Source organism: Ambystoma mexicanum, chromosome 6p, assembly GCF_040938575.1.
Source record: "Ambystoma mexicanum isolate Mex_15411 chromosome 6p, UKY_AmexF1_1, whole genome shotgun sequence".
NCBI classification, from domain to species: Eukaryota; Metazoa; Chordata; class Amphibia; order Caudata; family Ambystomatidae; genus Ambystoma; species Ambystoma mexicanum.
The window spans coordinates 282,498,040-282,524,356 of NC_090935.1; the positions used below are offsets into that span (position 1 = coordinate 282,498,040).

Here is a 26,317-nt window from a genome sequence, read left to right on the forward strand (position 1 = left end):
GGATTCCTCCATTCAGTTGTAGGAGGGGCAGGCAGGCTAACTCTGTGCTCAACATTTCTGGTGTCAACTTGACTTGTGGCTAAGAGATCATTCAACAGAGGTTAGCTAGTGTTGAGAGAAGCATTTGGGTTGGTGTCAAGGCATGGTGTAGTGGTGGTACAGGTGGAGTATGGGGTGATTCTAATGAGGAGCCTGATCAATCAGATCTCTCCACAATACATACTCATAAAATGCCAAGTAGATAGCAGGATTATGAAAAGTAGTCACTTCTTTGTTGCTGTGTTAGTAGGTTCACTTTGGCTACATTGTTGCTTTAGTGTGCTCACATTTCTATCTTCCTGTTAAACTTCTAAGAGGGGAAGGTTTTGTTGGATCTCCTGTCTTATATTGGACAGGGTACCCTAAATTCCATGTTCCTTTCGTTCTGACTTTTGACAGGATGGTTGCAGGTCAGTCATTGGACCAGCTAGCTTGGAAACTATGAGGGAATGGAGCAGAGCATGTAGTAGGTGGATGAGAGCTGAATGGTGAGGAGGCTGCAGGGCTGTATTTATTGAATTAGGATGTCAACTTCATCCGCCTGTGTAGCATCGTTCCTTCAGAAGGCAGCATTGAGCTCAGCAGCAGCAGGGGACAGATGAGATGCGAAACAGCAGTTGAATTTAATGTTCTGGACCATGCACACGTACAGTTGCAGACACTAACTTTATTAACATTTATTTTTATTGATTTTATTGGATATTTGTAAGGTGCCTATACAACAGTGGTGTTTCAATGTGCCACAAGACAAAAAAGTGGGATGGGGAGTTTAATGGAGAAAGATAACAATAATAGTTCTACTAGGCCTTGTGACATTCGGATCATGCAAGTGCAGTAGCAAGAAGTGCGAGGGATGGGGATATGGGAGTATCGGTCAGCACGAATGCTAAGTGCTAGGGTGGGAAGAGAAGTACAGAGAAAAGAGTGTTAGTGGAAAGTGGGGGTGGGGGGAGTGAAGAGGGCATCAGGGGCTAGGCGAGTGCTAGGGGGAGGCCAGGTGGGCAAGTGCCATGGATTGCATAGGGTGCAGTGTCCACATGCTAAGTGAGGAATGGGGTGGAATGGGCAGGGGGCCTAGTGCCCGGTAGAACTCAGGGGGAACCAGGCAGACGGTCACTGCGGCAGATGGGGGTGTTAGCAGGGGAGGGGTGGAAGAAGAGAAAAGGAGGGTCTTGAGGAGCTTACGGAACTTAAGGAGAACCAGCTCAATCCTAAGAAGGGTGGGGGTACCATTCCAGAGGGAGGCTCCTGCAGAGGAGAGAGAGATCTACCCCCACTCTCTGTTTAGAGAAGCGTCTGGTCTGTAGAGTTGGAGCTAGAAGAACGAAGGGATCTATCAGGGAGGTATTTAGGGATAGAGAGAGTTGGATGTAGCGGGGTCCCAGGCCCCAGAAAGCTTTGTGGATGATGCAGATGGTCTTGAACTTGTTCTTAGCAGCAACAGGGATCCAGTGGAGAGATTTTAGGGCTGGAGAGATGCGGTCCGTGGGCTGAGGTCAAGGATACATTTTGCAGTCCTATTCTGGATTAGTTGAAGAGGGTAAAGGGAGGATAAAGGAAGATTGAGGAAGAGGATGTTGCAGTAGTCCAGCCTAGAGAGGACCAGAGTCTGGAGGGATTGAGTTTCTGGGGGAAGGTGAGGATAATACCTCTGAGGAGGTAATAGCTGATAGTGGGCTTTCTTGGCAAGGTCCGCGATCTGAGGAGAGAAGGAGAGAGAGGCACCAAGGTTTTTTGCCTCACAGGAGGGTGAGGCGAGGGGACCGATAGAGGCCGGCCAGAGGGTAGGAGGCAAGGATGGTGCTGGAGTCCCACTGTGAAGGATCTCAGTCTTACTGGCATTAAGGCAGAGATCACTGGCAGCTCACCATGCCTGAATAGCAGTGAGACAGTCAGGGATGAGAGAGGAGGAAGAGTAGGAGGCAGTGGAGGGAAGCTTTAAGGAGAGCTGTGTGTCGTCTGCATAACACAAAGTGGTGAGAGAGAGGAGATCAGGTGGGCCAAAGGGGCAAGGTAGTTGTTGACGAGCCACTGTGATTGGATAGAGTTGGATCAGTTGGGAGATGACCATCTTCTCCAGAAATGTGCCCAGGAAGGGCTTAATTGAGATAAGGTGGAAGTTAGCCGGGCAGGAGGGGTCGGCAGGGGGCTTTTGAGGAGAGGATGCACAAGTACTTGAGGGGTATCAGGAAGGTGCCAGTGGCAAAGGAGTGATTACAGAAATCAGCCAAGGCTGGCACAAGGGATACAATGTTGTCCTTGATAGTGCTGAAGGAGTAGGTGAGCGCATGTTTGAATGAGACTTTCATATAAAGGACTGACACTTTCATATAGAGGACTTGTCTAGAGATCTCATCCTGTGTTATGGGTGAGAAAGAGGAGTGTAGGAGGGAAGTGAAGAGGACTGGGGGCCAAGGAAGGCCTGAGAGCTGTTGAGGGAGGAGGAAGGGGTGTAGAGGAAAGTGAGCACAGGATGTCCTGAGTTTTGGTTAAGAAGTGGGAGGCAAGTGAAGTATAGAAAGCCAGGAATAGCAGGGGAGAGGTGGAGACTGCAGAAGGATTGGAGAGCTCCTGGCAGATGTAAAATAGTTCACCTGTGTTGTTAGTGGCCCCAGAGATGCAGGCTTGGATATGGGCCCGCTTCTTCGAGCATCTGTATTGCCTTTGGAGCAGACCTCAGAACAGTCTGTCCGAGGATGTGCCTGATGCACGCCACTTGCGCTCAGCAACTCTGCACTTGGGTTTCAGAGAGGCTAGGTCAGAGTCATACCAGGTTTTGCGCTTGGGGGCAGGCTTCATGCAGATCCTCATGACAGCGGGCAAAGATGTCCAGGGGGCTGGTGATAGAGAGGTGAAGATTTGCAAGGGCAAAGTCCGTGTGAGAGTCTGTGGTAGGAATGGGAGGGGGTATGAAAGTAGCAGCAAAAGCCACAATTGACACTCGCTTCATCTGTTGTAGGGCTGAGAAGGAGACTGGCAGTGAAGGTAGAGGCTTAGGGGGGGGGCCTAAGAGATCCAGGTGAGAGGACAGGAGAGCATGGTCAGACCAGCAGAAAGTTGTAGTGAGAGGGTTCGAGATGGGGATGTCTGCTGAGATAAGTGCATCAAAGTTAATGTTCGGCTGAGTGTATGGGACCAGAGGGAAGCATGGTGAGGGGAAGAAAGTCACAGAGGCTGCAGTAGGGTCCAGTGGCCGAATCAAGAGAGTCAAGGTGAATATTGAAGTCGCAGAGGAAGAGAAGCTTGGAGGTGGAGGCAAGAAGAGAAGGTGAGGCGAGGTCAGACCACTCCGACAGGGAGAGGGAGAGGGAGACTGGACCAGGGGTCCTGTAGATGGTGGTGAGAGTCAAAAAGAGGGTTGGAGAGACACCAAGCCTGCAGACGAAGCATTCGAAGGAAAAGTAGGTCTGAGTGGGAATGATAGTAGCAGGGCCAGGGAGCCATTCAGGGAATATCAAGGCCATGCTGCCCCCAGATCAGTTAGGCCTTGGCTTAGAGAGGATATTGTAGCCCTCAGGGAGAAGTGTCAAAAGCGGTGACATAGCTGGCAGTAAAGCACGTCTCAGTGAGAGCCAGAACGTCAAGGTCAAAGTCTTCAAACAGGAGACAGATATAAGAGGAGTGTTTAACAGCAGAGCGAAAGTTCAGGGTAGCTAGGTTTACACATTTGAAGACCTACCGAGGAGGGGTACAGGGGTGTGGGATGCTTGTCGGCGGTGGAGAAGGGGCACAAGGCGTGGCAGAAGGGAGGAAGTTGAGAAATGGAAGACACCTATCAAGAAGGAGGAGGTTGGGCTGCGAGTCCTGGGCCATGACGATGCCATTCTGATACAGAATAATGATGCACCTAGAGGATGGGAAGCATGCCAAGAGTACTTCCCATCTGGTACCACCATTAATGGGAGCAGGCGACAAAGAGAAAGGGGAGAGGACTGAGACCATGTCAGGAGTCCATAGGTCCGGAGAGGGAGCGACAAAGAGGATGTCTGTGACCGTCTGCCTGGAAGAAGCATTGACGTAGGTGTCAGCAATAGGCAGGCCTGGATGGGAGACTAGGAGATCCTTTTTTGAACCTTTTCCTTCCAGGCTTCGAGAGAGGGGAAGGATAGGTGATAGAGTAGCAGTTAGAGTAAATAGGAGAGATGGAGAGCACCATGTAGGGAGAGCAGAGTTTTGGAAAAAGGGATAGAGACAGAGAAACTGCACAATGCACGACAATTTGACGTGGCAGCCTAGCAGCAAGACAGTTGCAGACAGGCAGGTGCACAAGAAGTCCCAGGTCACCGAAAACAGGGTGTTGGGCTGCTCCAGCAATGAAAGAGGGAATGCCCCAAAGGCCACGCATGAGAGTGAAGTGATCCTCAGCGACTCTTGATGGTAAGGGAGACGGTGGTGCCAGGAGTCGGAGGAAGCAGGGACCTCATGCTGTTCCAGGAGGCCAACCAGCAAGACAGGCAATCAGTAATCAAGTGCAAAGAAGGAAGTGCAGACAAGTGAGGAGAGTCCTGCGCCAGTCGGAGGGTGAGCACGGCAACGAGGCTAGCAAACTAAAACCATTGCCACCCTTCAATTCACCAAGCCGCTGAATACACCAAGTATAAAAGACCATATAACACCCATCATCGATTGTGGGCTTAATGCAGCACCTCCTCCTGCATAATGATGTGGATGGCTGGCATTCATCACCAGCTGGCAGAACTGATGAACGAAAGGGCAGTGCAGGTTCTGTTTAACCTGGGTTTCTCCAATTACGAATAATGAAACCTTCCCACAGGAAATGTTTGCCAGATCCTCAGGAGGATCAGAACAATGCTCAAAGAAACAGTGTAGGATGCTTTTTTAGGATCACTTGAAACTAATGCTTTCTGGCACCATCAAGCAATGGGAAGGATTTGGCCAGGAGCTTGATGATGGTGGAGCATCAAATGAAAGTGGGTGGGCTCACATTAGCATCGAGGCACAGGTCTGACTTCCTCCAACTCTGGTGCCCCCCCTTCACTGCAGCCGAGACCCCAGCAGGCAGATGCACATCCACCCCAAACGTGCCACATGGGGTCCAATGGCGACCACACGCCAGAAGCGTAGCACCGCTGCTAGCCAGGAAAAAGGCTGCAGGGTAACAAGATGATATCTCCATGCACCAGTGGTGCTGCAGCTCCCAATGCGCTCTGGAATGCAACAGGCTCTCTCCTCGGAACAGCCGGCGAGGTCAGTGGAAACAGCCCTCACACCACCTCTGCCCAGAGCATGGAGCTGCTCCCAGGTTTCGCTAGTTCCATGACTTTGCTCTCTTCCCTGACTTTTGCTTGTAGACTGCAATCCGAGATGTAATTCCTGGAGACGCCAATGGATGCACATGCGGGTTGCACACAGCTGGCTTCTTTGCTATGACCGATGGATGCAGCTGTGTGTCAGCTGGTACCCCCGGTCCTCCGCTGGCTCCCCTTCTAAGCTAAGTCTAGGCAGGAGGCCCACAGGCCAGGTAGCACATAGGGAAGGTGGGCCGACCTGCCAAATGGCCAGTGGGAGTACAACACCTCTCACGCCAGTCACCAATCTCTGGGCTCCCGGCAAAGAAAGCCGCTGGAGACACAGGAGAAAAGAACCGCAGACATTCCGACTATTTCCTCTGTGCAGAGGATTTCTGATGCATTCAAATCCAAAAGGAAGGCTCCTGGTCATGCAGGCAGTCAAGGGCCCACTGTGCTAGGGGCCCAGGTCTGCCAGTGTCTTACAGCACACTCTACAGCTGCCCGAAACTGCAGAATAATTTGGCGGTGCCCCAATGAGATTCTTGATCCACTATGCAAAACCGAGTCCTACACTCCCACCATGCCCCCCTGTGAGGCGGGCTGTGCAGGGCTACCGCTTCCTCACTGCCGGCAAGCCTTCCCTCTGGTGCTGGAATGCTCACAGGAGTGACCGAAGCCCCCTATCTGGGCTGTAAAGTGTTATGGTGGTGGATACAAGTGGGTAGGTAGGCTTGTTCATTAGTCATGAGAACAGAACAGAGAGAATAATGAGGAGTAAAGAAGGATGCAGAATATAAGAAGTGAAGGGGACATGGGAGGTATGGAATAGAGGACCGGGAGATGAAAATTGGCAGATGGTGTTGTGGTTAAGTATGAAGAAGTTAGACGAAGGGGACGGAAAGATGAGGCAGCAAAGAACAAGGACAGAGGAACGTAGATCCAGAGAAGGGTGAAGGTAGGGGGAGGCAAAGGAGGAAATAGAGAGAAGGGCAAAGGAGTGAGAGACTTGAATAGGAAGGAGGTAGGGAGATGTAGCAGAAGGCAGTTGAAATGTAAATGAAGGGAAACAATGTAGACTAGTGGAAGAGAGGGAGGACGTAGAGGTTAGCTACATAAGGTGACAAACATAGGGAAGTAGGAATTTATATGAGACTAAATGTGAACCAGAAGTGCGTGCGAGAGGGAGGGAGGTGAGATGATATGGATTAGGAGTGAACAATAAGTGAAGGAAGGCAGAGAAAATAAAAATCTGAGACAGTGCTGATGGAAAGGAGGGGGGAGGAGAATTAAGGGGGGGTGTACAAGCTTTTGATTGCTTCTTTTTCTTAATTTTCTTGTTTTAGTTTGGGCTATTTGGTGGTGCTAGCACCACCTATAAGCCATAACTGTAGCATTAGAGTACAGATAGGGAAAAAAGGCATATGAGAAGCTCAATTTTTACCAAGCCTTACCATCAAACTTTTCACCTGAAGTGCCTGCCAATGTTTTCTCCAATCAGTCTTCTGAGAGTTAATTACTTAATTGGATTTGTAAGCGCATTAGTGGTGTAATACAACTGTCTTTACCAGGTCTGCAATCAGCCACTCAATTTATAAGCACTATGCGTGTCATTCACTGAAGTTCTGTGTAAAACAAGCGTTGGCAAAGCCAACAGTTTTGGCTTGCGTACAAGGTATTTGCCAGGCACTGCTATTAGATGCCCAGGTACTCGCACTATTTTGCACCTGCTACCTTCAGTAGGCAGTTAATACCACTGCGGCAGTGCCTGGCAAGTGCCTTTCCCATGCCTACACAAAAACCAAAACTGTTGCCTTTCTCGATGCTGGCTTTTTCTTTGCATCCACCCTTATTAGCATGAGGGTGTTAGAAGTGCATCCAAAAAGGGTAATTAGGAATCCAATTGTATTCAATTTTAAGATGTTGCTCAGTAGTAAATATTTTAGCTGCAAATGGGGCCAAGGATTGTCTTAAAGTGTGAATATAGAGGAGGTGTGGAATGATGCTGAGGGACCAAGTTGAATGAAGGATTATTTTGCTGCATTAATCACTCTAGGAAGAACAAGGTTTGCTATCTATGTAAACATGTATATAAGCGTCATAGGCTTGTCCCGCCCTGATCCATTATCTCTTCCGCCAACCTGATTCATCTTGTGTGAATGGACAAGCAATATGCACTCATAGAAGGACCAACAACCATACCAGGCAAAGGTGTCACTGTGCACGTTATTGAAAGATACTATGCCTGACGGGGTTGCCGATGGTGCAAGTTAAAAGTTAATCTCACTAACGTCATAGGGGTAATATGCAATACAAAAAGAGACCTCGCTCTATTGTAATGTGACAAAGCATGCAACAACACTGCCACTCTTCAAAGTGATTTATTGCACTTTATGACTAAAATAAGAGTTATTCTTTCTGAAAAATGTTTCCATGTCGACTATGTACTCTCTTTTTTAGGGAAATTAACGCATATAAGGTGGATAACTACATGAACCCCTGCACTTCGCAAGTTCGATTCCCGCAGAAGGGCCGACCTAGCTTTAATCCTTCTGAGGTCGTTAAATCAAGTACCAATTAGTAATAACACCCGTGGTAACCGTAGTTAGAAGCTGGAGGATTCTTCCATGAAGTGCTATATAAGGACACTATTATTATCAATAAGAACAAAAATAACAAAGTCACTGATTTACATATTGCATCTTTCTAAACAAGCGCAGTTATGATCTTCAAATAAAACATTGATGACTTACCCATTAGTATTTTCAGGATTCGCCATCCTCGCTCGAAGTTGGTTTTCCACAGATATTTGCCTCTCTTCCAATATTTTCTTCTCCTACAAGAAGACATTATTTTATTGATTAGAAGGTCATCCAACTATCATATCACACTGAATGATTAGAAACTAAGTCCAGCTACTCTTACTGGTTCTTCTTTCAGCCTAATTCATGAAAAGTTTTTTTTGAATTTAGAAGAGCAAAACCTGTGTTTAATCATTTAATTTATTCAGTGTTTTTTAAAATCGCTGTATTCATACATAAATACTTTCAAGGTCAAAGTAAAAATGGGACAGGGAGAGGTGGAGTAATTTTCAGTTTTATGAACATTATCCAACTTCTATCTTTATAAACATTCAGTGGCTTATGAATACATGCATGGGATTGAACTGGGCCTCTTTTAAGCGCCAAGTGTTGAATGGCAAGTGCATATTTCCATTATAATTGCAGAGGGCTATACATGCCAGTTGTAGAGGGAGCAATTTTGGGGTATACTACACAACCTGATGGACGGCATACTTAATTGTATGATCCAAAATAAGACAGGACAGTAATGAAATAGTATGGAGTGTCGAAACATATGGATCATGTACCTTTCAGGTGTCAGATGGTCACAAAATATTAAATAGTTAAGCAAGTGATATATAGAACATTAACAAGCCATAGATTAACTGATTGTGCCATCACAAGGAAAATAAAAAAAAATATGTTACTATATATTATATTGCAGCGGTCCCTGCGCTGTAGTTAAGGTGTGTAGCTAGTTCCATTGGAAACCCAAAGATTTAACTGCAAGATGATTTAGCATTTTGGTAGAGATTCATTAAAAATGTTAAGATATTTTGAAAGAAGCATTAAACCCTGCGGTTTTCGGCCTACTCCGATTCCTTTTCAAATAGAAACAAAGTCTAAAAACTCTAAAATTCTGCATAGTGCAGGGCAAAAACCGCTGGAAGGAATTGGAGAAAGTAAGAAACAACTTGGGCACGAAGCGTTGACTCAATTTCCAGGTGTCTGGGGTTATTCTGTTTAGTAGTTTTAAAATATTTGATGATGAAGAGGGTGCCTCCTGCTCCCAAAATTGTTACATATTTCCCATGTCTCGTTGCAGGAAAGTAGCTGAGAAGCTTTTCAGAAATGAAAAATCAGCAATTTATTCCCAAAATTCTATTGCTAATAACTTTTGAATGCTAAATGGATTTGGATGACATTTTCAGAACCAACAGATTGTCATGCCCCCTCCCCAAACTAGCACCTTTGGGAACAATACATTAAAAAATGAAAAATATATTAAGAAAACAAAATACCACAGTTTTCAGCCCAATCATTCTCCCACAGAGGAAACATGCAATGTTGCAACAGTTGTAGTGTGGGAACAGCTGAGTAGATTTGGGCCAAATAAGAAACAACTTGGGCACAAAGCGTTGACTTAATTTCCTTGACAGGTTTTGGGTAAATCCATCAAATAGTTTTTTAATAGTCAACAGAATGGGGTGCCCGCTACTCCTTATAACCTTTTTATAGTGGTCTTGGTGCTTTGCAGTAGAGAGGCTGAGAGGGATTAATAACTTTTGACTTGCTAGATGGATTTGAATGATATTTTTTAAACAAAATGTTTGTCAAGCCCTCACCCCCACAACTGGACAGTTTGGGAACAATTTGTTAAATGAAAAATGTATTAAGAAAACATACAAATGCAGTTTCCATCCTACTCCCATTCTTTTCCCCATAGTGAAAAAGTTTAGTTTTTGAACAGCCATAGTAAGAAAACCGCTTGGCAGATCTGAACCAACCTTTGGAATGAACCCCCCCCCCCCCACGACCCTACAGAGTGTAATAACATTCTTGACATCAGAAAGCTACTCACACATCTTCGGTTTATGTAGTCACTCCTATTTTGAACAACAGCACTTTGATGGCCGGGCTGTAGGCGCTATATAAATACCAATAGCAATCACATTAGGCTAGAGGTCGGGAGTGGGAGAGAAGACACCATGTGAGATTGGGAATTTGGGTGTGGGTTGGGGTGGCGGTAATGGGTACAATTCAGTTTATCAGGGGAAGACTGCATTAAGCTCGCGAGATTACAGTGACAATGCCGCAAGACACGTTCAGAAAAATAGTTGCATCACATGAAGCAATGAGTGATGGGGAGTAATGGGAGCAGGCTAAGGAGGGAAACACAATTGAGGGGACCTGGTAAAAAGAAGGGGGACACATGTTCTGTGCCTGTGAGGACGTGAAGTTTAATTCTGATCAATATTTCCCGTTATTTTGGAAATAAGCAAATGGCCACCCACGCAGGAATTTCTGTTATTGGAAATGATCATTGTGAAATTATGGTAGGAATAAGTAGTCAGTTAAAACAGGTTTAACATCTACAGTGCCTACATCTACTGGGCAGGGGGCAATGGGTGTTTGGTAACAAATAAATTAATGGTGCGACATAGCCAGTGGACATTGCTAGTGGGCCCAAAAGAAGGATTTTGGTGCAACACGTAAAGAGGCTGTAGCTAGTGAGATCTCAAGAAACTATGCAGCATGTTCGGCCATGGCCACTGGACCTGGCTGAAGGCCATAGTTAGTGGGCCCAAAGGAAAACTATTGGTAGAATATAAGCAGTGGCCGTTGCTGAAGGCCAAGGCTAGTAGGCCCTGAGGAGACTAAGGTATAGCAAAACCCTTGATTATCATTTAAAAACCATTTGTTAAGAGAGATTTAAGTTGATCAGATTTAATGCAACAACCCCATGAAATTCAGCAATAGCATTTCGAGCAAGTCCACCTTAACTATCCGCCCCCTGTTGCACAGCGTATGAGCACAATGACGACATCACTGGTGACATTACTGGTGACATGAAACCGCACGTCACTGATGGCATCACCAATTAACATCATGCATGACATCGCTAATGTCACTGTTTTGATTAATTACATTTTTAAATATGACAACTCTGTTTTTTAACATAACATATATGTACATATTTTACACTTAAACCATAAAATGTATTCTGCCCATGTTTCTTTAAATGTAACATGCGTATACAATTATGTAGCATGAGTAACTTTTTTTGCATATTAACCAAACTTCGAATTCTTAGATTATATTATCACAATGGACACGGGCACGTTATAAAATTAAACATTTAGAAAATAATTTTCAGGTAATGTTATTACAGTGAGGAGAATTGTAAATGTTAATGCGAACATGGACTATTTTCATAACACATACTATTGACCATGTTTCAAATTGTATCTGTTCTTTTTTAACTACTACATAAACTCATTATATTACGTTTGAAATACCTGAAAAAGCTTTACCAGAATCTGGTACTTCCCCTGCAATGAAGTAATGGAATTGTTTACGAATACATGAAATTCAAACCATTTTTATTTTAAAGTTTATAAATTGATAAGCGCTACAAATGAATCCGCCACACGATCATACCATATTTCTGTATCCGTTCATTTTATCCACCACCTCTCTCTTTCTCATCAGTCATCCACTATCACCAACTCACTATTGCTTGCCACAGTCCCCCACTACCACCACCACCTTACTCTTCCTTGTCACAGTCCCTTACTACCACTAAGTCGCTCTTCCCGGTGCAGTACCCCACTAAAACACCTCACTCTTCCTCATCACGGTACTCCACTACCACAAACTCACTCTTCCTCTTCACAGCCTACCACTTCAACCATGTCACTCTTCCTCGTCACTACAATCGGCCACCACCACGCCACTGTTCCTTATGACAGTACCCCGCTACTACCATGTCTCTTCCTCTGCACAGTCCCCCACTACCACCATCTCACTCATCAGTCCCCCCATTATCACCACATAAATCTTCCCTATCACAATACCCCACTAACACATCACACCTCCTTGCCACAGTCCTCCAACACCACCACCTCACTCTTCCTTGTCAAAGTCCCCCTCTACTCCCAACTCACTCTTCCTCATCCTCATCATAGTACACCATTAATAAGCTCTTCCTATCTAGTGGACGCAAACAAACAAAAAAACCTTGATGAACCCGATGTAGCATAGCTGAAGAACAGATATTGATAACAAATGATAGGACTTCAGTTATATTATCAGAAAAAAAGCAGAATTACAGGTGGTGGGAGCTACAGCACAACAAAACTCTTGAAATTCAGTGAAAAATGTTTGTTGAGGTAACTTTAAGGTGCCGATTTAATGCCACAAAACCCATGAAATTCAGCAGGCATTGGATGCTGTGCCACCTTAACTACGAGGCCCCCATTGCACTATTTCTATAGCCAATACCATAAGTCTAGTAGGGACATTATGGTCCTTGTAAACACAGCAAAAAGGCAAGTGACTCAACAAATTAAAGAAAGCTGGGGAAGAGTTTCTAGGAGGCCCTACTATCAGTAAGGCAAGAAATCTGCTTCTTCCAATTAACCTAGTGATTGACACAAAGACTCAATAAATACATATATTAACATTAAACAGGACATTAAGGACTGCAATATGGAAGCTGTTAGTCATCCTCTTTTGCCGAACTATAATCAACCTAATGTTTGAGAAAACACTAATAGAAGTAGAGGTAGCCAGAGAGCGCATACCACATGGAAGTGCCTTTTTAATCGTATGTGGGATTACTTATTCTTGGAAAATTGAGTGCCCATAGTTCACACTGGATATTAGGCTAAAAGGTTAATAAACACAGAATTACTTTTACAGAATGAATTTCTTTAAAAAAATAAAACAAAAGGAAATTCATTCATCTAAAGCCTACCCCATAGAAAGAAAACATGGTTAACAAACTAAACAAACCACACGCTATCTCATTACTGCGGTTGCCACATAATGAGTTTTTGCATAAATACTTGACTGCTTTACCTACAGGTTGACATGAGTTGAACATCCACCAGTCAAAGGCATGAACCCACACGTTTTCATACACAGGCATAGGCTGGCTAGCCGTCAATGTGAGAATAAACCATTATATGCGTGTATGTGCCAATTATCTAGGTTTTCTAATCAAAGGTCATGGGAGAGCTCTCTTTTTTCCTTTTTTTTTAAAAATTCTGTGCACTGGTTAATCATAACCTTAGGCACAACAAGAAAATATACCAATTCCAACAATACATAAATCCTAATTATACAGTAATATGAAGAGATACATTTAAACCTATAATAAAAATAACCATAAAAGCAAATGTAGTAAATACCACATTTTACAAATTTCATACATGCATCGTTGGTATACCACAGGTAAAACCAAGAATACACGGCATATGTAAAAAGCCACGGCTATAATGACCAAAGATGAGGCCGAATAAGTGGAGCTGCTGCGTTTCGGGCAAAAGAAAAAAAAGACGACAAAGATTATGGGCGCCATGGAAAGGGAAAACAGAGTCAGTTTTCCTTTTCCATGGCGGCCATCGGGAGCGGGCGCGCTGGAAACAGAAGCGTTTCCAGCGCGCCCGCTCCTGAAAAAAAAGAAGGTAAGTTCGGTTGGGAGGGCGGAAGGGAAGTGGAAAAAAAAACCCCCCCAAAAAAAAAAAAAAAAAAAAAAAAAAAAAAAAAAAAAAAAAGTACCTGGGTCCCCGGCAGGGGACGATAGAAGCCTCCAGCCGTGTGGATGCTCCACACGGCAGGAGGCTGCCATCGTCCCCCACCGGGGACAAGGGATAGAAGGTAAGTGGGGTGGGGAGGGTAGGGAGGTGGGAGGAGAGAGGGTGGGAGCAAAAAAAAAAGCATTGAGTCCCTGGTGGGGGGTGAAGGCAGCCTATCAGCCGTGGGGAGGCTCGGAGCGGGGATGGCCCCGCTTCGAGCATCCTCATGGCTGAGGGGTTGCCACAACCCCCGCTGGGGACAAAGGCCGTGGAATCCTGACAGAGGGATTCCCGGCCTGGTAATGACTTGGCGAGGGCCAATCAGAATGGCGCTTTCATTCTGATTGTGCTCTCGCCAGGTACTAATAGTTAATATATCCCAATATCCCTTCACGTAGGTAGATTGAAGGGCAGGGCACGCTGTTAAAACGTTGCAGGCAGTTCCTAAGTACAATTACAAAGTTAACAGCATCCCTGAGCTGTGCGAGTTATTACCCATCTACCCGTGTACTCCCTGGTGTGCAAAATGTTGCCACAGAGCAGAGTTATAAACCTTCTCAACTTCCCGTCAGAGAGTTTAGTGTGGTACGAAACTGGAATTCCACGCTGAAAGCTCTAATACATATTTGCTATACTGCTTTTTTGCCTGAAGTTGGAGGAGTTCTCAACTGCATCCCAATACAGCAATTCTTCTTTCAAAACAAGCAAAGTATTGTGGAGGGAAAGCAGTTGGTCGCAAGAAAAGCAATATTCTCAAAGGTAGAAGTTGCGGATTCCCTCAGCCATATAAGGAATTCATTCAAACAGGGCTCCCCAATACACCTGGCCAAAAGGCCCATTATTGATGAATCCCCTAGAGGAACAGCAACAAGCTGGCCAAACAGCTTACACTGTTGAATAAGCCAGTGAGAGCGGATGGATAATACTCCCAGTTCGCTTCTGGCTGCCTCTAATGGGACTGATTTAGATATTCAGAAGATGGAGCGCAAAATCTTTCCCTCTACCCATTCCAGCCATTGTACATGTCTCTGACAAAATCTCAAAAGCAGTATAATAGGCTGGGCACAATACTTGATGTTATTACCCGCTTTTTGTGCAATACATTTTTTAATTACCGCCCATCTCTTCCACATTATTGCTTTGAACATAAAAGGATTTTGCTGGAATAGATTTTATCGGAAAACCTAAGTAAACAGTTTTCAACCACCGCCAATTGATGCTGGTCCATTTTCCACACAAACTTACGGGTCTGCTTGCGCTTGTTCACAATTATCAGCAGTTTGGTTTTAGCTTTATTTATGGTTAGGAGGTTTAGCACTGAGTAAGAGATGAGGGCAGTAATAGATCGATGTAGATAAGTACCGTATCATCGCGCATAGCAGCCACAGCACAGCTTCATTGCCTATACGTGGAGGAAAATGTTGCACTGAGCCAAGAGAACTGTCCATGTCAGATATGTAGAGGTTGAATAGCAGGGGGGCCCAAAACGAACGGCTGCTTCAATCCTTGGTTGGTAGTAATCTCTAGAGAGAGCGCACACTGGCTCAGGTGGACACTTGAGTGTCACTATATAGAGACTGTATCAAGTACAGGATCCAAACCCTAGTTTTTAAGCTTTGCCACAGTAATGGGTGGACACCCAGTCGAATGCCTTTGAATAATCTATAATGTATTTATGAAATTGCCCGTCTGACTGCCTGTAAGTTTTATCAAACAGATAAAGGGCACAAATTATTGATCATGCTATGGCCCTTCTATAAACCAATCTGGAAATCACTCAGGAGATGGGTTTTTTCCACCCATTGTAATAGTTATTTTAGTAGCAATGAGGTGAAGAGCTTCAAGGTGGAATCCAGCATGGCAAGGAGTCTATAGTTGGAGGGATCATCCGCGTTGCCTTTCTTGTGGACAAGGACGGATTCCCTCCAACTATCCGGGATTATGCAGCTTTCCATAATTCGTTGGAAGAGTTGAGCTAGTTGGGAGGCCCACCACTCAGGGTCTGCTTTAATGACCATGTTACAAATAGAATCAGAGCCTGGGGCTCTAGATGCCTTGAGTTTATAGATCAGTGATAAAATGTCGTCTACGTCCCAACTTGTGTTTGAATTCACAATAAACCCCCCTGATGGCATTTGTGCCAACAGTATGGTATCATCCCAATATAGAGCAGATAGATGCTCCTGCCACACTTCTGAGATAGCATTAATTTCTGTGACCGCTACATTCAACAGGTATCGAATTTAGTGTGCCCAGGATTATTTGCTATTGTTCGTTTTTAGGAGAAACATTTATTTCCAGTTGCTATTGTATTAATAGTGCTTTCGCCATTTGTTCAAATTTTTGTACTTTGTGGCCAGGCTGAGAGTTAGATGTTTTTTTTTTCTATTCGTATCTATGCGAATGTCATTCTTGATCTTTGCACATTCTTAGTGGTGTAAACGTTTGCATTGTTGAGTGGCTATATCATAAACCCCTTCTCTTTACAATGGAGGTTTCCTCCAGGAGATCAGAGATTAAGACGTCGGCCCAGTTGGGTAATAAAGGCACCCAGGTCCCATTTGTTAGTAGCAAGTCAAGATTCCAGAGTGCAGGTTTCTAAGTGGATAAGGACAGACATTGTTTTGATGTTCCCATCTGGCCAACTGAAATGTGCAAGTGGCACAAACGGATTGGTACCATGTGAAAGGAAAGTCATCGCTAATGACCAATTCTGTTGAAGAAATGGTGTACAATCTAGTGCAAAGGATTCGGTCTAAGTACATAGTCAACCACCGAAAAGTTTTTGCCATTAGTCCACGTACAATTCAGCGCTGGCCCTCCCATTTCTTCTTGTTCAGGCAAACAAAACCAAAAGAGTTACACAAATCCCCCCCAGCCATGGGCAGCCTTGTTTTCCCATGGCGTCATAAGACAAGAAGTCACCACCACCTTCGGAATCGTGAGGGTTCAGAGTTTCGAAAGATAGGTGTGTGTTAAAATCACCAGCAAGAAAAGTGTTGCCGCCTGGGAACTGAACATACCATGCAGCTACTAGGGAGTCTCATCTTATCCTGGATTGACTTCGAACGCAGCCCCTCTCGAGGATCGTATAAATTTATGATCAGCAAGCCACTATTTATAAGATTCCCACTTGTCAAGTGCACAGAGAGGACGTAGGGTAAGGGTAAGTCACAGGTAAACAGTTTTATGTTAAAACAGGCTCTGATGGCAAGGCCACCAGATGGGCGGCCTCTACGGTTGGAAGTGGCAGCTTGGGTTTAGACTTCATATCCATCTATGCAGAATGGGTCAGTCAGCCAGGTCCCCTGAAGGAGGATGATGTCACTTGAGGGAATTATGAAAGTACCCAGTGGATTAGTTAGAAAAGAATTAAAACCACAGGTATTCCAGGTTAGATAATTACAGTTGGTCAGGGTAGCACACCTTCAATACTGTTCACACTCGTAGCTAAAAGGGATCCAAAAGGGCCACTCCTTTGGCATCCCTCTTTGCATATTGGGTGGTAACAACCAATGCCATTAAGCAATTATTTTCCGGTTGATCAACACGTTTTTGTTTAGCTGAGCCCAAGGGCTCATCAGTCCTGGGTTTGTTGTTTTCAAGTACGGATGTCATAAATGTGTAACAGACCGTTAGCTGAAAACATAGATTAGACATATCTGCAAAAGAAGAACTCAGCAGGCCCACCACTGCAGCTGATGCAAATTAGATCACAGCCCAGTTAGAAGGGCTGTCCATCTTGGGCAACTCAATATGCTTTAGATCGTCTGTGGAAATGTTGTTCAAGGCCTCGATGTTGTCAAATAGCTCAAGCAGGAAACTTCTGTTCAGGAAAGGGCTGCAATTCATCGTATACAATTCTCCTAATGTTGTCCACTTTCCCAGCAGCCTAGTATTCTTGCAAGGTGCTGTGGCCCATTAACAGGGCAGCACAGGGCGCCACCTGAGAAGAAACCTCTGGTGTTTTGTGGTAGATCGCTCTGCGTTGCATGTGGAGCAAGCTGCACCCACTCATCCATCAGGCCATTTCGGGACATTTGCCTTGTGAGGCCCACTTTGGGGATACTTGCAAAAGGTGCGCGCTCAGATAACCCATGGCAATTGTCAGAAAAGCCAGTTATGACTGCTGCTGGTTCAAAACTAGCAGCACTAGCGGACATAACGCCCGACTTGGCGCCATTTGTTTATTTGTTTTGCCATGTCTGGTCTTTCCTGCGGGCCACGGGCTTGCGCAGAGTTGCAAGCAAAGCGCTAGGTGAATCCAAGTCCTCCTAAGCCATCGGCGGCAATGATGCGGGCGTTCCTGTGCCCAGGCTGGATGGCCCAGCTTGTTCCTTGTTCTGTGGGATCCTTATAGCTGTTGATACTTCATGTGGCAAGGCAGATGGAGGGGGGGCTTAATTGCGCCCATCAGGTCTATAGTAACTGGCTCGATGTTAGAGTTTGATTGAGCTTATAAGGATAATGTCAACAACCCGGGATAAAACCACTTTCAGCTCACGCTGCTCGTCTGCAATTCTAGAACATAATGAAAAATAGAGCATCACCTGATGCCGCCACAGCGTTAAGAGTAGCAGTGGCGCCAAAACCATCGTTAAGAATGGGGACTGAGGAGCGGGGCTGGACTGAATATAAGGAATCACAAACACTTTCATTGGAAGAAAAGCAAGAAGAGCTTGAGAGCAAGCATTCCAAGTGCTTCGGTGAGCTCCCAGGTGACATGGTTTTTGTATTGCCCAGTGAAAAGATAATTTATCAAATGAAGATTATGGATTTCCTGCTTTAGGAAAGAAGGTTTTCTATCCAGAAGGGAGTGTAGCATACCCTAAAACATGTATTTGACACCGAAACAGAGGAAGACAGGACAATAAACAAATGGCCCGGAATGTTAAAACATGTCAGTCATGGCCTTTTAGAATTTCCGATGGTCTCAAAATATGAATTTATTGAGCAAGCGATATATGGAAATTTATAAAACTGCAGAAGCACATTTTGTGGCACAAGGGAGAAGAAATAAATGCACTTAGAAAATTCCGGGATGTTTTCATGTACATTTTTTGGTACTGTAAGGCTGCTGTAGGACATGGCTCACATGCATGAATGAATGAAATGACTGAGCATTCCAGACAATCATGCCATAAATGTCAATGCCCATCAACTAACTAACCCCTACTGTCAGTTCAAAATTACATAGATCTGGCAACAAGCTTCACATATTTGTATGGCCCCACAGATAAGGAAGCTACATACTTAAATCATTAGATGAATAGTCGAGGTTTCCTTTCATCAGGCACTGCCCTTCAATAGAATCCTAAATCATAGCAGCCACCATAGAGGATATTAAGTGAAAGAGGAACTCCAGAGGTCCTGAAAACAGATAACGGACCTCCGTTCCAACGCCACAAAATTAAGAAAGGTTCTCACTATTCATGGTTCGAACAGAGGAAAATAACACCCCTCTGCCTATGTGCCAATGAAATGGCTGAAAGACGTATAACAGTCATTAAAAGAACCCTACAACAGGCGATAATTGAAAAAATTAGAGTACGCCTAGGGCTCAGCAATTTGCCGATACATTGCAGAAACCTAAAATCAGCACTAGGAAGAGTGCAGCTGAATTTTCTCTCCACCCTCCTTCCTCAATCTCCTCCCTAACTGTTCAATTTTTTTCTTACTGGTTGCCTGGTTCACCTCCAGAGCCTTACAGGTCCCAGGCTCCCCCCGCCAGTCTTTTCACTTGCCTCCGGGCCGCTGCACTATGTTCAGCATTACTCCTTACTCTCCATGAGCGGGGAAACCTCTCTGCACTTATTCCAGTGCCCTGCTTTACTGGATGTGTTTGCACCCCTCAGCCCCACTTCCTCACACCTCCGTCTGTACGCATGTATGACCTAAATGTACTAGGACTAGAAAACTCGTCTGTCCTGCCCCCTCCCTTTTTGTCGCCCCTCCCTAACTTACTTGCAACTGTAACACTTCATGCACTTGCACTAGGAGAAATGCCGTCAGGCCTAGTATGCTAGTTTTTCTGTTTAGATCATTCGGAAACTAAGGATTAGTGTATTCCCTTCCTGCCTTGAAACACTTTGAAACACTCCACCTGTATATACACTGTGTATAAAGAATCAATTACAATTACAGGCAGAAGTTGCGGGCCCAGACTTCCTCACATGCCACGAGACTCAAGACTAGATCAACTACACATTCGCAAATGAAACCAAACCTACAAGGAGAAAGCAAATACGACAAAGAAGTGATGTGTCAGGCAATGATTGCCATTATTCAGCTGGGATTTGCTATTCTTGCAAACTAGACCCAATGCGGAAAGACCGGCATGTGATTCCTCCAGTAGCCAATGTCTGTCATGCAGATGGAAAGCACGTATACACAACATGAGAAATTGATGACCTCTCTTTACGCCAATGGCAAATTGATTGGTGATGCTTTCATGTAATAGTCAAATTAACATAACCTCAATGAACCAAAACAAATAGGGAGACCAAACTTCAAACTCATTTCAAAATAATGTATTAAATATCATAATGTGTAAAACAATTGACAGACTAGACAAGATGATTTCATTTGTTGTCATAGTTTGCAAATCTAAAAACCTGATCACAAATAACCACAAAATATATATAAACAACGAAAACAAATTTCATGGGGATGAGAACCGGAAAACCACACTTGCAGAGCTCAACTCTGCACGATGTGGAAAGACCACATCGTGCAGACATCGTGGGATATACAATGACACAAAAGACTCAGAGGAAGTATGAAATCAAACAAAAGCAGAGGTGAAAAGGTGGTCTCCCACAGAAACTCACACTAGAGAAAACAACCTGCCCTCACAGAGAATCTGTTGCAAGCACGTTTGAGGTTAAGACTAAAAGGAGGGAGAAGATTAGAAGGACTTAATACGTTGACTTTCTTCTGTGAGACAGGAACAAAAGGGAATTAAAGCATAATGAGTTCACAGATATAGTGACTCGGTTTACTTACTACTTATCTGTGTCAACAAAAAGTGACTGAACACACTGCAAATCTCCCTCTAGCTAACTGCCACCAAAGGTTATTTGCTCCAGAGCAAAAACAAGAGCTCAAATACAAAAAAAAAAAAAAAAAATAGAAAATCACAATAAGTGATTTGGGCAGCGAACCGTGCAGAATATACAGGAACACACCTAACAGAAAAAAGCTACAGCAGTGATAAGCCATACAGAGATTATCCGGTGCTCAGCAGTTCTGAAAGTCTGCGTGTGTAAGAGCGCCTTACACTTGCATGCGCAAAGCATTGCATTTTGCAAGAAGAAACAATCTAGGCATACTGCACTGTTATGCAGACTATCATGCAAAAGCCATTGCTGAAAAATGACTATGTGCAGAGAAAAGCAATGATCTATAGGTTTAGGAAGAGTAAAGCCCTAAAAACTATGCCCAGACGGTACCGAGCCCTTTTTAAAGGGGGAGGTGCAGACTTTGCTAATATTTTTAAATTATATATTAATGTGTTTGTGAGCTGGGGACGTAGGAGGAATGGGAGCCTTGCCTGTCAAAAATGCCACAGAAAATAAATGTGGGCAAACGGCTGCTGTGAGTTGGGATCCATTGATATACGTCAGATCCACCCACTCTTGCCAGTTGGGCAGGAGTAGCAGCCCTAAATATTATTTGGGTTTATCTTTCACTAGTTCCAGTGCCTCCGGGTATTAACGCTTCCATTAAGGGCACCGACTCTGCCATCCTTGGGCCAGTCACTAACTGCTAACTTATGATATTGCTGAAGCAAAGGGCTTAACTGTCCTTTGCGTAAAGCGATGGCATAAGGGCAATGATTTGAAAGAGCATACGGAACTCAGCGCAAGTGCACACCTAGAACACATGCGCGCAGTGCACCTTGATCCTTGTGGGAGGAGTATCCGCCCCAGCTTTGATGGCGCACTGGAATGAACAACCCCGCCCATCAACGGGAAGCTTTGCAGGGGGGGCGAGACTGCAGCAGAGAAGCAAGAGCGACAGTCCCCACCCACAGAACTACAGAGACCAATTGCAGGTGGGGCTACTAAAAGTACAAGAGACAATGTGTAACACTTACATTATACAACGCTGCGTGTGTCTGAGGTGCACTGGTCTGCAAACATGTACAGGTCACCGTGGATAGATGTTTACATGCATGCTGAGCAAGACAATGAATTGGCACGATCATCATGATGAAAGAAATGTAAAGAGGCAATGCTGACAGATGGTCACTAGCATCCTGAATGGGAGTGAAAGTGGGAATGACGACACTCTAAGGGCACCAGCAGCAATGCGATTTAAAGTGCAAGTGACATCATACTGTGGGCACTAGCATCAAGAAAACCTCTTGCATTGATGGCAGGGTGGGCACCAGTCTCAAAAGTGTTTACAGTGGCAATTATGACATTGTTGGCACGAGCATTGCAAACTGGGCTTTTGCAGTGGCAGTGCTGGCATATAGAGTGATCAGAGGCATCAGGAACATGTGTTCCAAAATGCTCCTGTATACTGTTGGTCAGCAGGCATTAATTGGATTATTATACTGTGTTACCATACATAACCATACTTGCCAGCCCTACTGATTTAGGCCGTAGGCTACTGCTTTTTAAGCAGTCCGACCGCCTACAGATTTCAGTGACAGATCCTACTGCTTTTTACAGTAGCGAGTATGTGACTCTAAGGCAGGCTCCAGGACAAAGCATGCAACACATTAATTAGTGTGTCTATACAGTTGACTGGTAGGTGATTATTTTGATTTTGCTCAGACCAATCCACTTGACACTTTCCTGCACTCTTGCTGGGACAACCCTTAGGTGAACCACCAGGGAAGGCAAGTGGCAGAGTGTTAACACCATCACACAGCATCTGCCTATCAGACTAATGGGGGTATCAGTCACTATGTCATTCAGTGTTCAACTTGCAATAAACATGTATTGCCTGGGCAGCTGCTACAGAGCAGTGGCAAACGTTGCCTACCAACTCTGTGTGATTACATTCTGTGAAGTTAGGTTATTGAATTTGGTGTTAAGTTACCATTCAGAATTATACATTTTTACCATTTCAACATTTTTCAATGTTGCGATGTTTGATGGGTTGTGTATTTTAGAATGCTTCAATGGTTTTGTATTTTCCTGTGATGTCATTGTTATGGGAATTATTTTTGAAACTTGAAAAATCCTACATCTTTTTGGTGACAAAATGTTGGCGAGTATGCATAACTGATTGCAAATCGTATGGCCAAAAAAGATGTAAAATGGCAGCAGTTTAACCCATTATTTAAGAGGGAGTAAGACCCCCTCGCCAATAATCCCCTCCCTCCAGGCACTGCAAGGTTGTTTTGGGCTGCCTGGCTGTGCTCAGTTGCTTGTAAACATTTGTCGTAAATATATTGCCACTCCACTAAAGAACGTTACCAGGCCCCACTGGTGCTTCCAGGCGACAAATGGAATGTGTCCAGTTAAGGAGTTTTGTGTTCGGGGTGTCTCCCATTATGGAGTAGGATTTCACATGGTGGATGTATAACACGGAAAACATACCTAGAAACGCATAAGGCCGTCTTCTATGTTGCTGGTCGCACTGCAGTGGCCATGTTGAGACAGAAGTGAAGCAACGGAAGGGGGTGCATGTTCAAGCAAGGCATTGCCGGGCAGAAGCTTGGAGGACTGCAGGGCAACAGAAGGACACGCTGTCAGGTTCAAGCACTCATCCCTTCGGTACAAGGCAAGGAAGACATGCTGCTGGAGAGCAGGATGTACTGTGAGGAAGCCTACGGACATCAGGATTGAAAGAGTGCCAGAAAGGGGAGAAGCCAGAATGGGGCAAACCCATGCAGTTTATGTATTCGCCCCCAGGGGCATAGTCTTAAATATTGAAACCTGAAAAAACAGCTGCAAAGTCTCAATGCATTCTGTGAATGAAAGATATTGCTGCATTCTGGGTAGCTAAAACATACTGTGAACACAAAAGATTGCATTTAAGAATACAATTCTGCTAATTGAAGGTGAAACCCCAATGTATTATATGAATAAGAAGACTGCATATTAGAAGAAAACAATGCATTCGAGGAAATGAAAGAAATATCCCAAGGAATTCTGTGAACAGGAAAGACAATGTAGACATGGGAGTTAATATGCATTATTTTATTTGAAGTGGAAATCCCAAAGCATTACATGGGTGATGAGACTAACCCATGGCAAGAAGTTATTGGATTTTACAAATATTGGTGAAAGCCTGGAACACTCAACGAAGCTTAAGGAGCCCAGACTTTGACATCAGAGAAGAAAACCTTCAAACACTTCACCAGATCCCGAAAGAAGTGAGAAACACAATTTCAACCCGTTCTATAGGTAACTCTGGAGAAGGTAAGTCAGATGAAAGTGGAAGCTAATACAACCCAAATAACTCAAACCATGGAGGAGGAGCTGAATGAAGAATTCTGGGATGTCAAAAAAAGAGAACACCAGGAAGCAAGAAGTGGTTCCTAAAGGCAGCCATTTTAGAAACAGACTTTAGATAAAAAACACGTGTTCCTGAGAAACAAGATGCTGTCAAGAGATGATGAGAATATTTGAAATGATGTGAAAATAAAGGCAGTTTTTCTTTATTTCATTTGTTTGATTTTAATTAACACCAAGCCGCTTCAAGTTGCATCTAAAGGCCATCCAGAATGAAATTGACCACTGATTTATTACCAGACAAAAGCCACCAGACAAAAGCCACCCTAGAAATGACTGTGGAGGAAAAAATAAGTAACAAGCCATACTCATTTATGTACCCCCTGTTATAACGTCACTGTGCAGTATTATATTCTGTCTGCCACTCGCCATGTTTAAACCTCTGTCTCTAGCTTGCATGAGGCGAGATGGTATCTGGTATTGTGCGTGTCACAGTTAGAAAAGCACTTTTGCCAATGACGAAGGAAAGCTTGCTTTCACGGTTCATACTTCTGGTTGACCATAAACCGGCTGAGATCTGCCGTGGACAGGGGGGGGTGTCAGCCGGTGATAAGGTTTCGGTCAAAGGATCGAAAACAAATGGATCTAATACAATAGTTGAGTCAAAAGGACCGAAAAAAAGGTTGCATACATTTTTTAAAATATATATATATTTTTTTTGGTTTCCGTTTAGGAAAAAAAAGTGTTTTTTATACCAAAAACAGGGATTTGGGGGGGGAGGGACCCCCCAAAAAAAAGAAACAAATTCAACCTTTTTTTTCGGTCCTTTTGACTCTAAACTATTGCATTTCGATCCTTTTGATTTGATCCTTTCATCTATAACCGTGTCAGACCTGTCTTCAGGGTTCGAGTGGGTGATTTCTTGTAACACTGCTAGCACCTTGTGCTCTCTGGGAGTGGGGATATTTAAATACACCCTGTTAGGGTAACAATGAATGCTGCAAATCAGTTTACACAGTAAATACATTCCTAATTCACAGGAGAACAGGGGCTTAACAAAAAACCCATGCTGTTTGGAAATGGGGCCTATCGTGACCATCAGAGGGTTGGACACTGGGTGAGGTTTCAGCGTACCGCCTATACCGATGGCATCTACTTCATCGTCTGAGTGTGGTATCAGTGGTAACTTGCTTGCTCTTAGAATGGAACATGATGCCCCAGTATTCAACAAACATGAATCCTTTTGATCAGCAAAAACACACTTACTGGGCTCAGAGCAGGGAATGCTCCTGTGAGATGCCCCGTAATGTTTATCACATACAGAAAATCACAGGTTTTTGCCAATTTCTACAGTTATGTAGCCTACAACTAAACTTGCCCTCCAACATTTCTTCCTAAACCCTTGTGATCTTACTATCCCTAGGATGCGCTGACGAGCCGCTTATCTAGGGTTAGGGGATAGGGAGAGAGACTTGGAGGGCAAGTTTAGTTGTAGGCTACATAACTGTAGAAATTGATGAATAAGTCCTTTTGATCAGCAACATTGCATTCAACATAAGGGGCAGCAGGATCAATCGATATAAGTGGTGCAACAAGCTCTGGGACCCCTTGGCAATCTTAGATGTCGGTCATAAGTAACGATTGTGGAGTCAGACCTCCTGCCGCACGCTTGGGGCGGTCGTCCGTCTGCCTCGACCATCGTAATGAGGTTGATTCGGGCACTCAGCTTTTCGGTGCCCAAACTCCTTGCATCAATCCAGAAAGTCACCATTAAGCAGACACTCGCAACAGCTCCGGCTTTACGTGTGACGGATTATAGCAAGTCCTTTTTCTTATTTTGCGATAAGCGCAATGACTTTGCTCGAGGTGGGTTGACCCAGTTACACAGTGATAATCATCGACCTGTATCCTACTACAGCGTAGCTCTGGACCCAGTGGTGGTGGGCTCCCAGCATGCCTGCAGCTGTAACCACTGCTGCCGTATTGTTTGAAACAATTACTCCCTGGTCCGGGTACATCTTGTCACTATTTGTCCCCATTCCATATTGTCATTATTGCTGAAAGGGAAAACACAGCATGTGTTAAACTCCTGCCTCATGAGACATGAAAAACACTTTGCTAGGGTCAGAGTGACCCTAACTCGCTGCCTAGTCCTGAATTCTGCATCCTTGTCACCAACCGCTGAAGATGGAGAGCTGCAGTACTATCAGGTGTTTATGGAAACACTGCTGTCCCGTCGAATTGATTTG

The 26,317-nt window shown here is 44.4% G+C and overlaps 1 protein-coding gene across 4 annotated transcripts in view; it reads right to left on the reverse strand.

The window, feature by feature from the left end:
- CCDC68 (coiled-coil domain containing 68) overlaps nt 1–26,317 on the reverse strand; it is a 459,254-nt gene that overhangs the window by 157,012 nt on the left and 275,925 nt on the right. For all 4 annotated transcript variants that reach the window (XM_069627009.1, XM_069627008.1, XM_069627010.1 and 1 more), the window contains one exon: nt 8,042–8,124. In XM_069627009.1, coding sequence (XP_069483110.1) covers nt 8,042–8,124 — 83 coding nt within the window. The remainder of the gene's footprint in view (nt 1–8,041; nt 8,125–26,317) is intronic.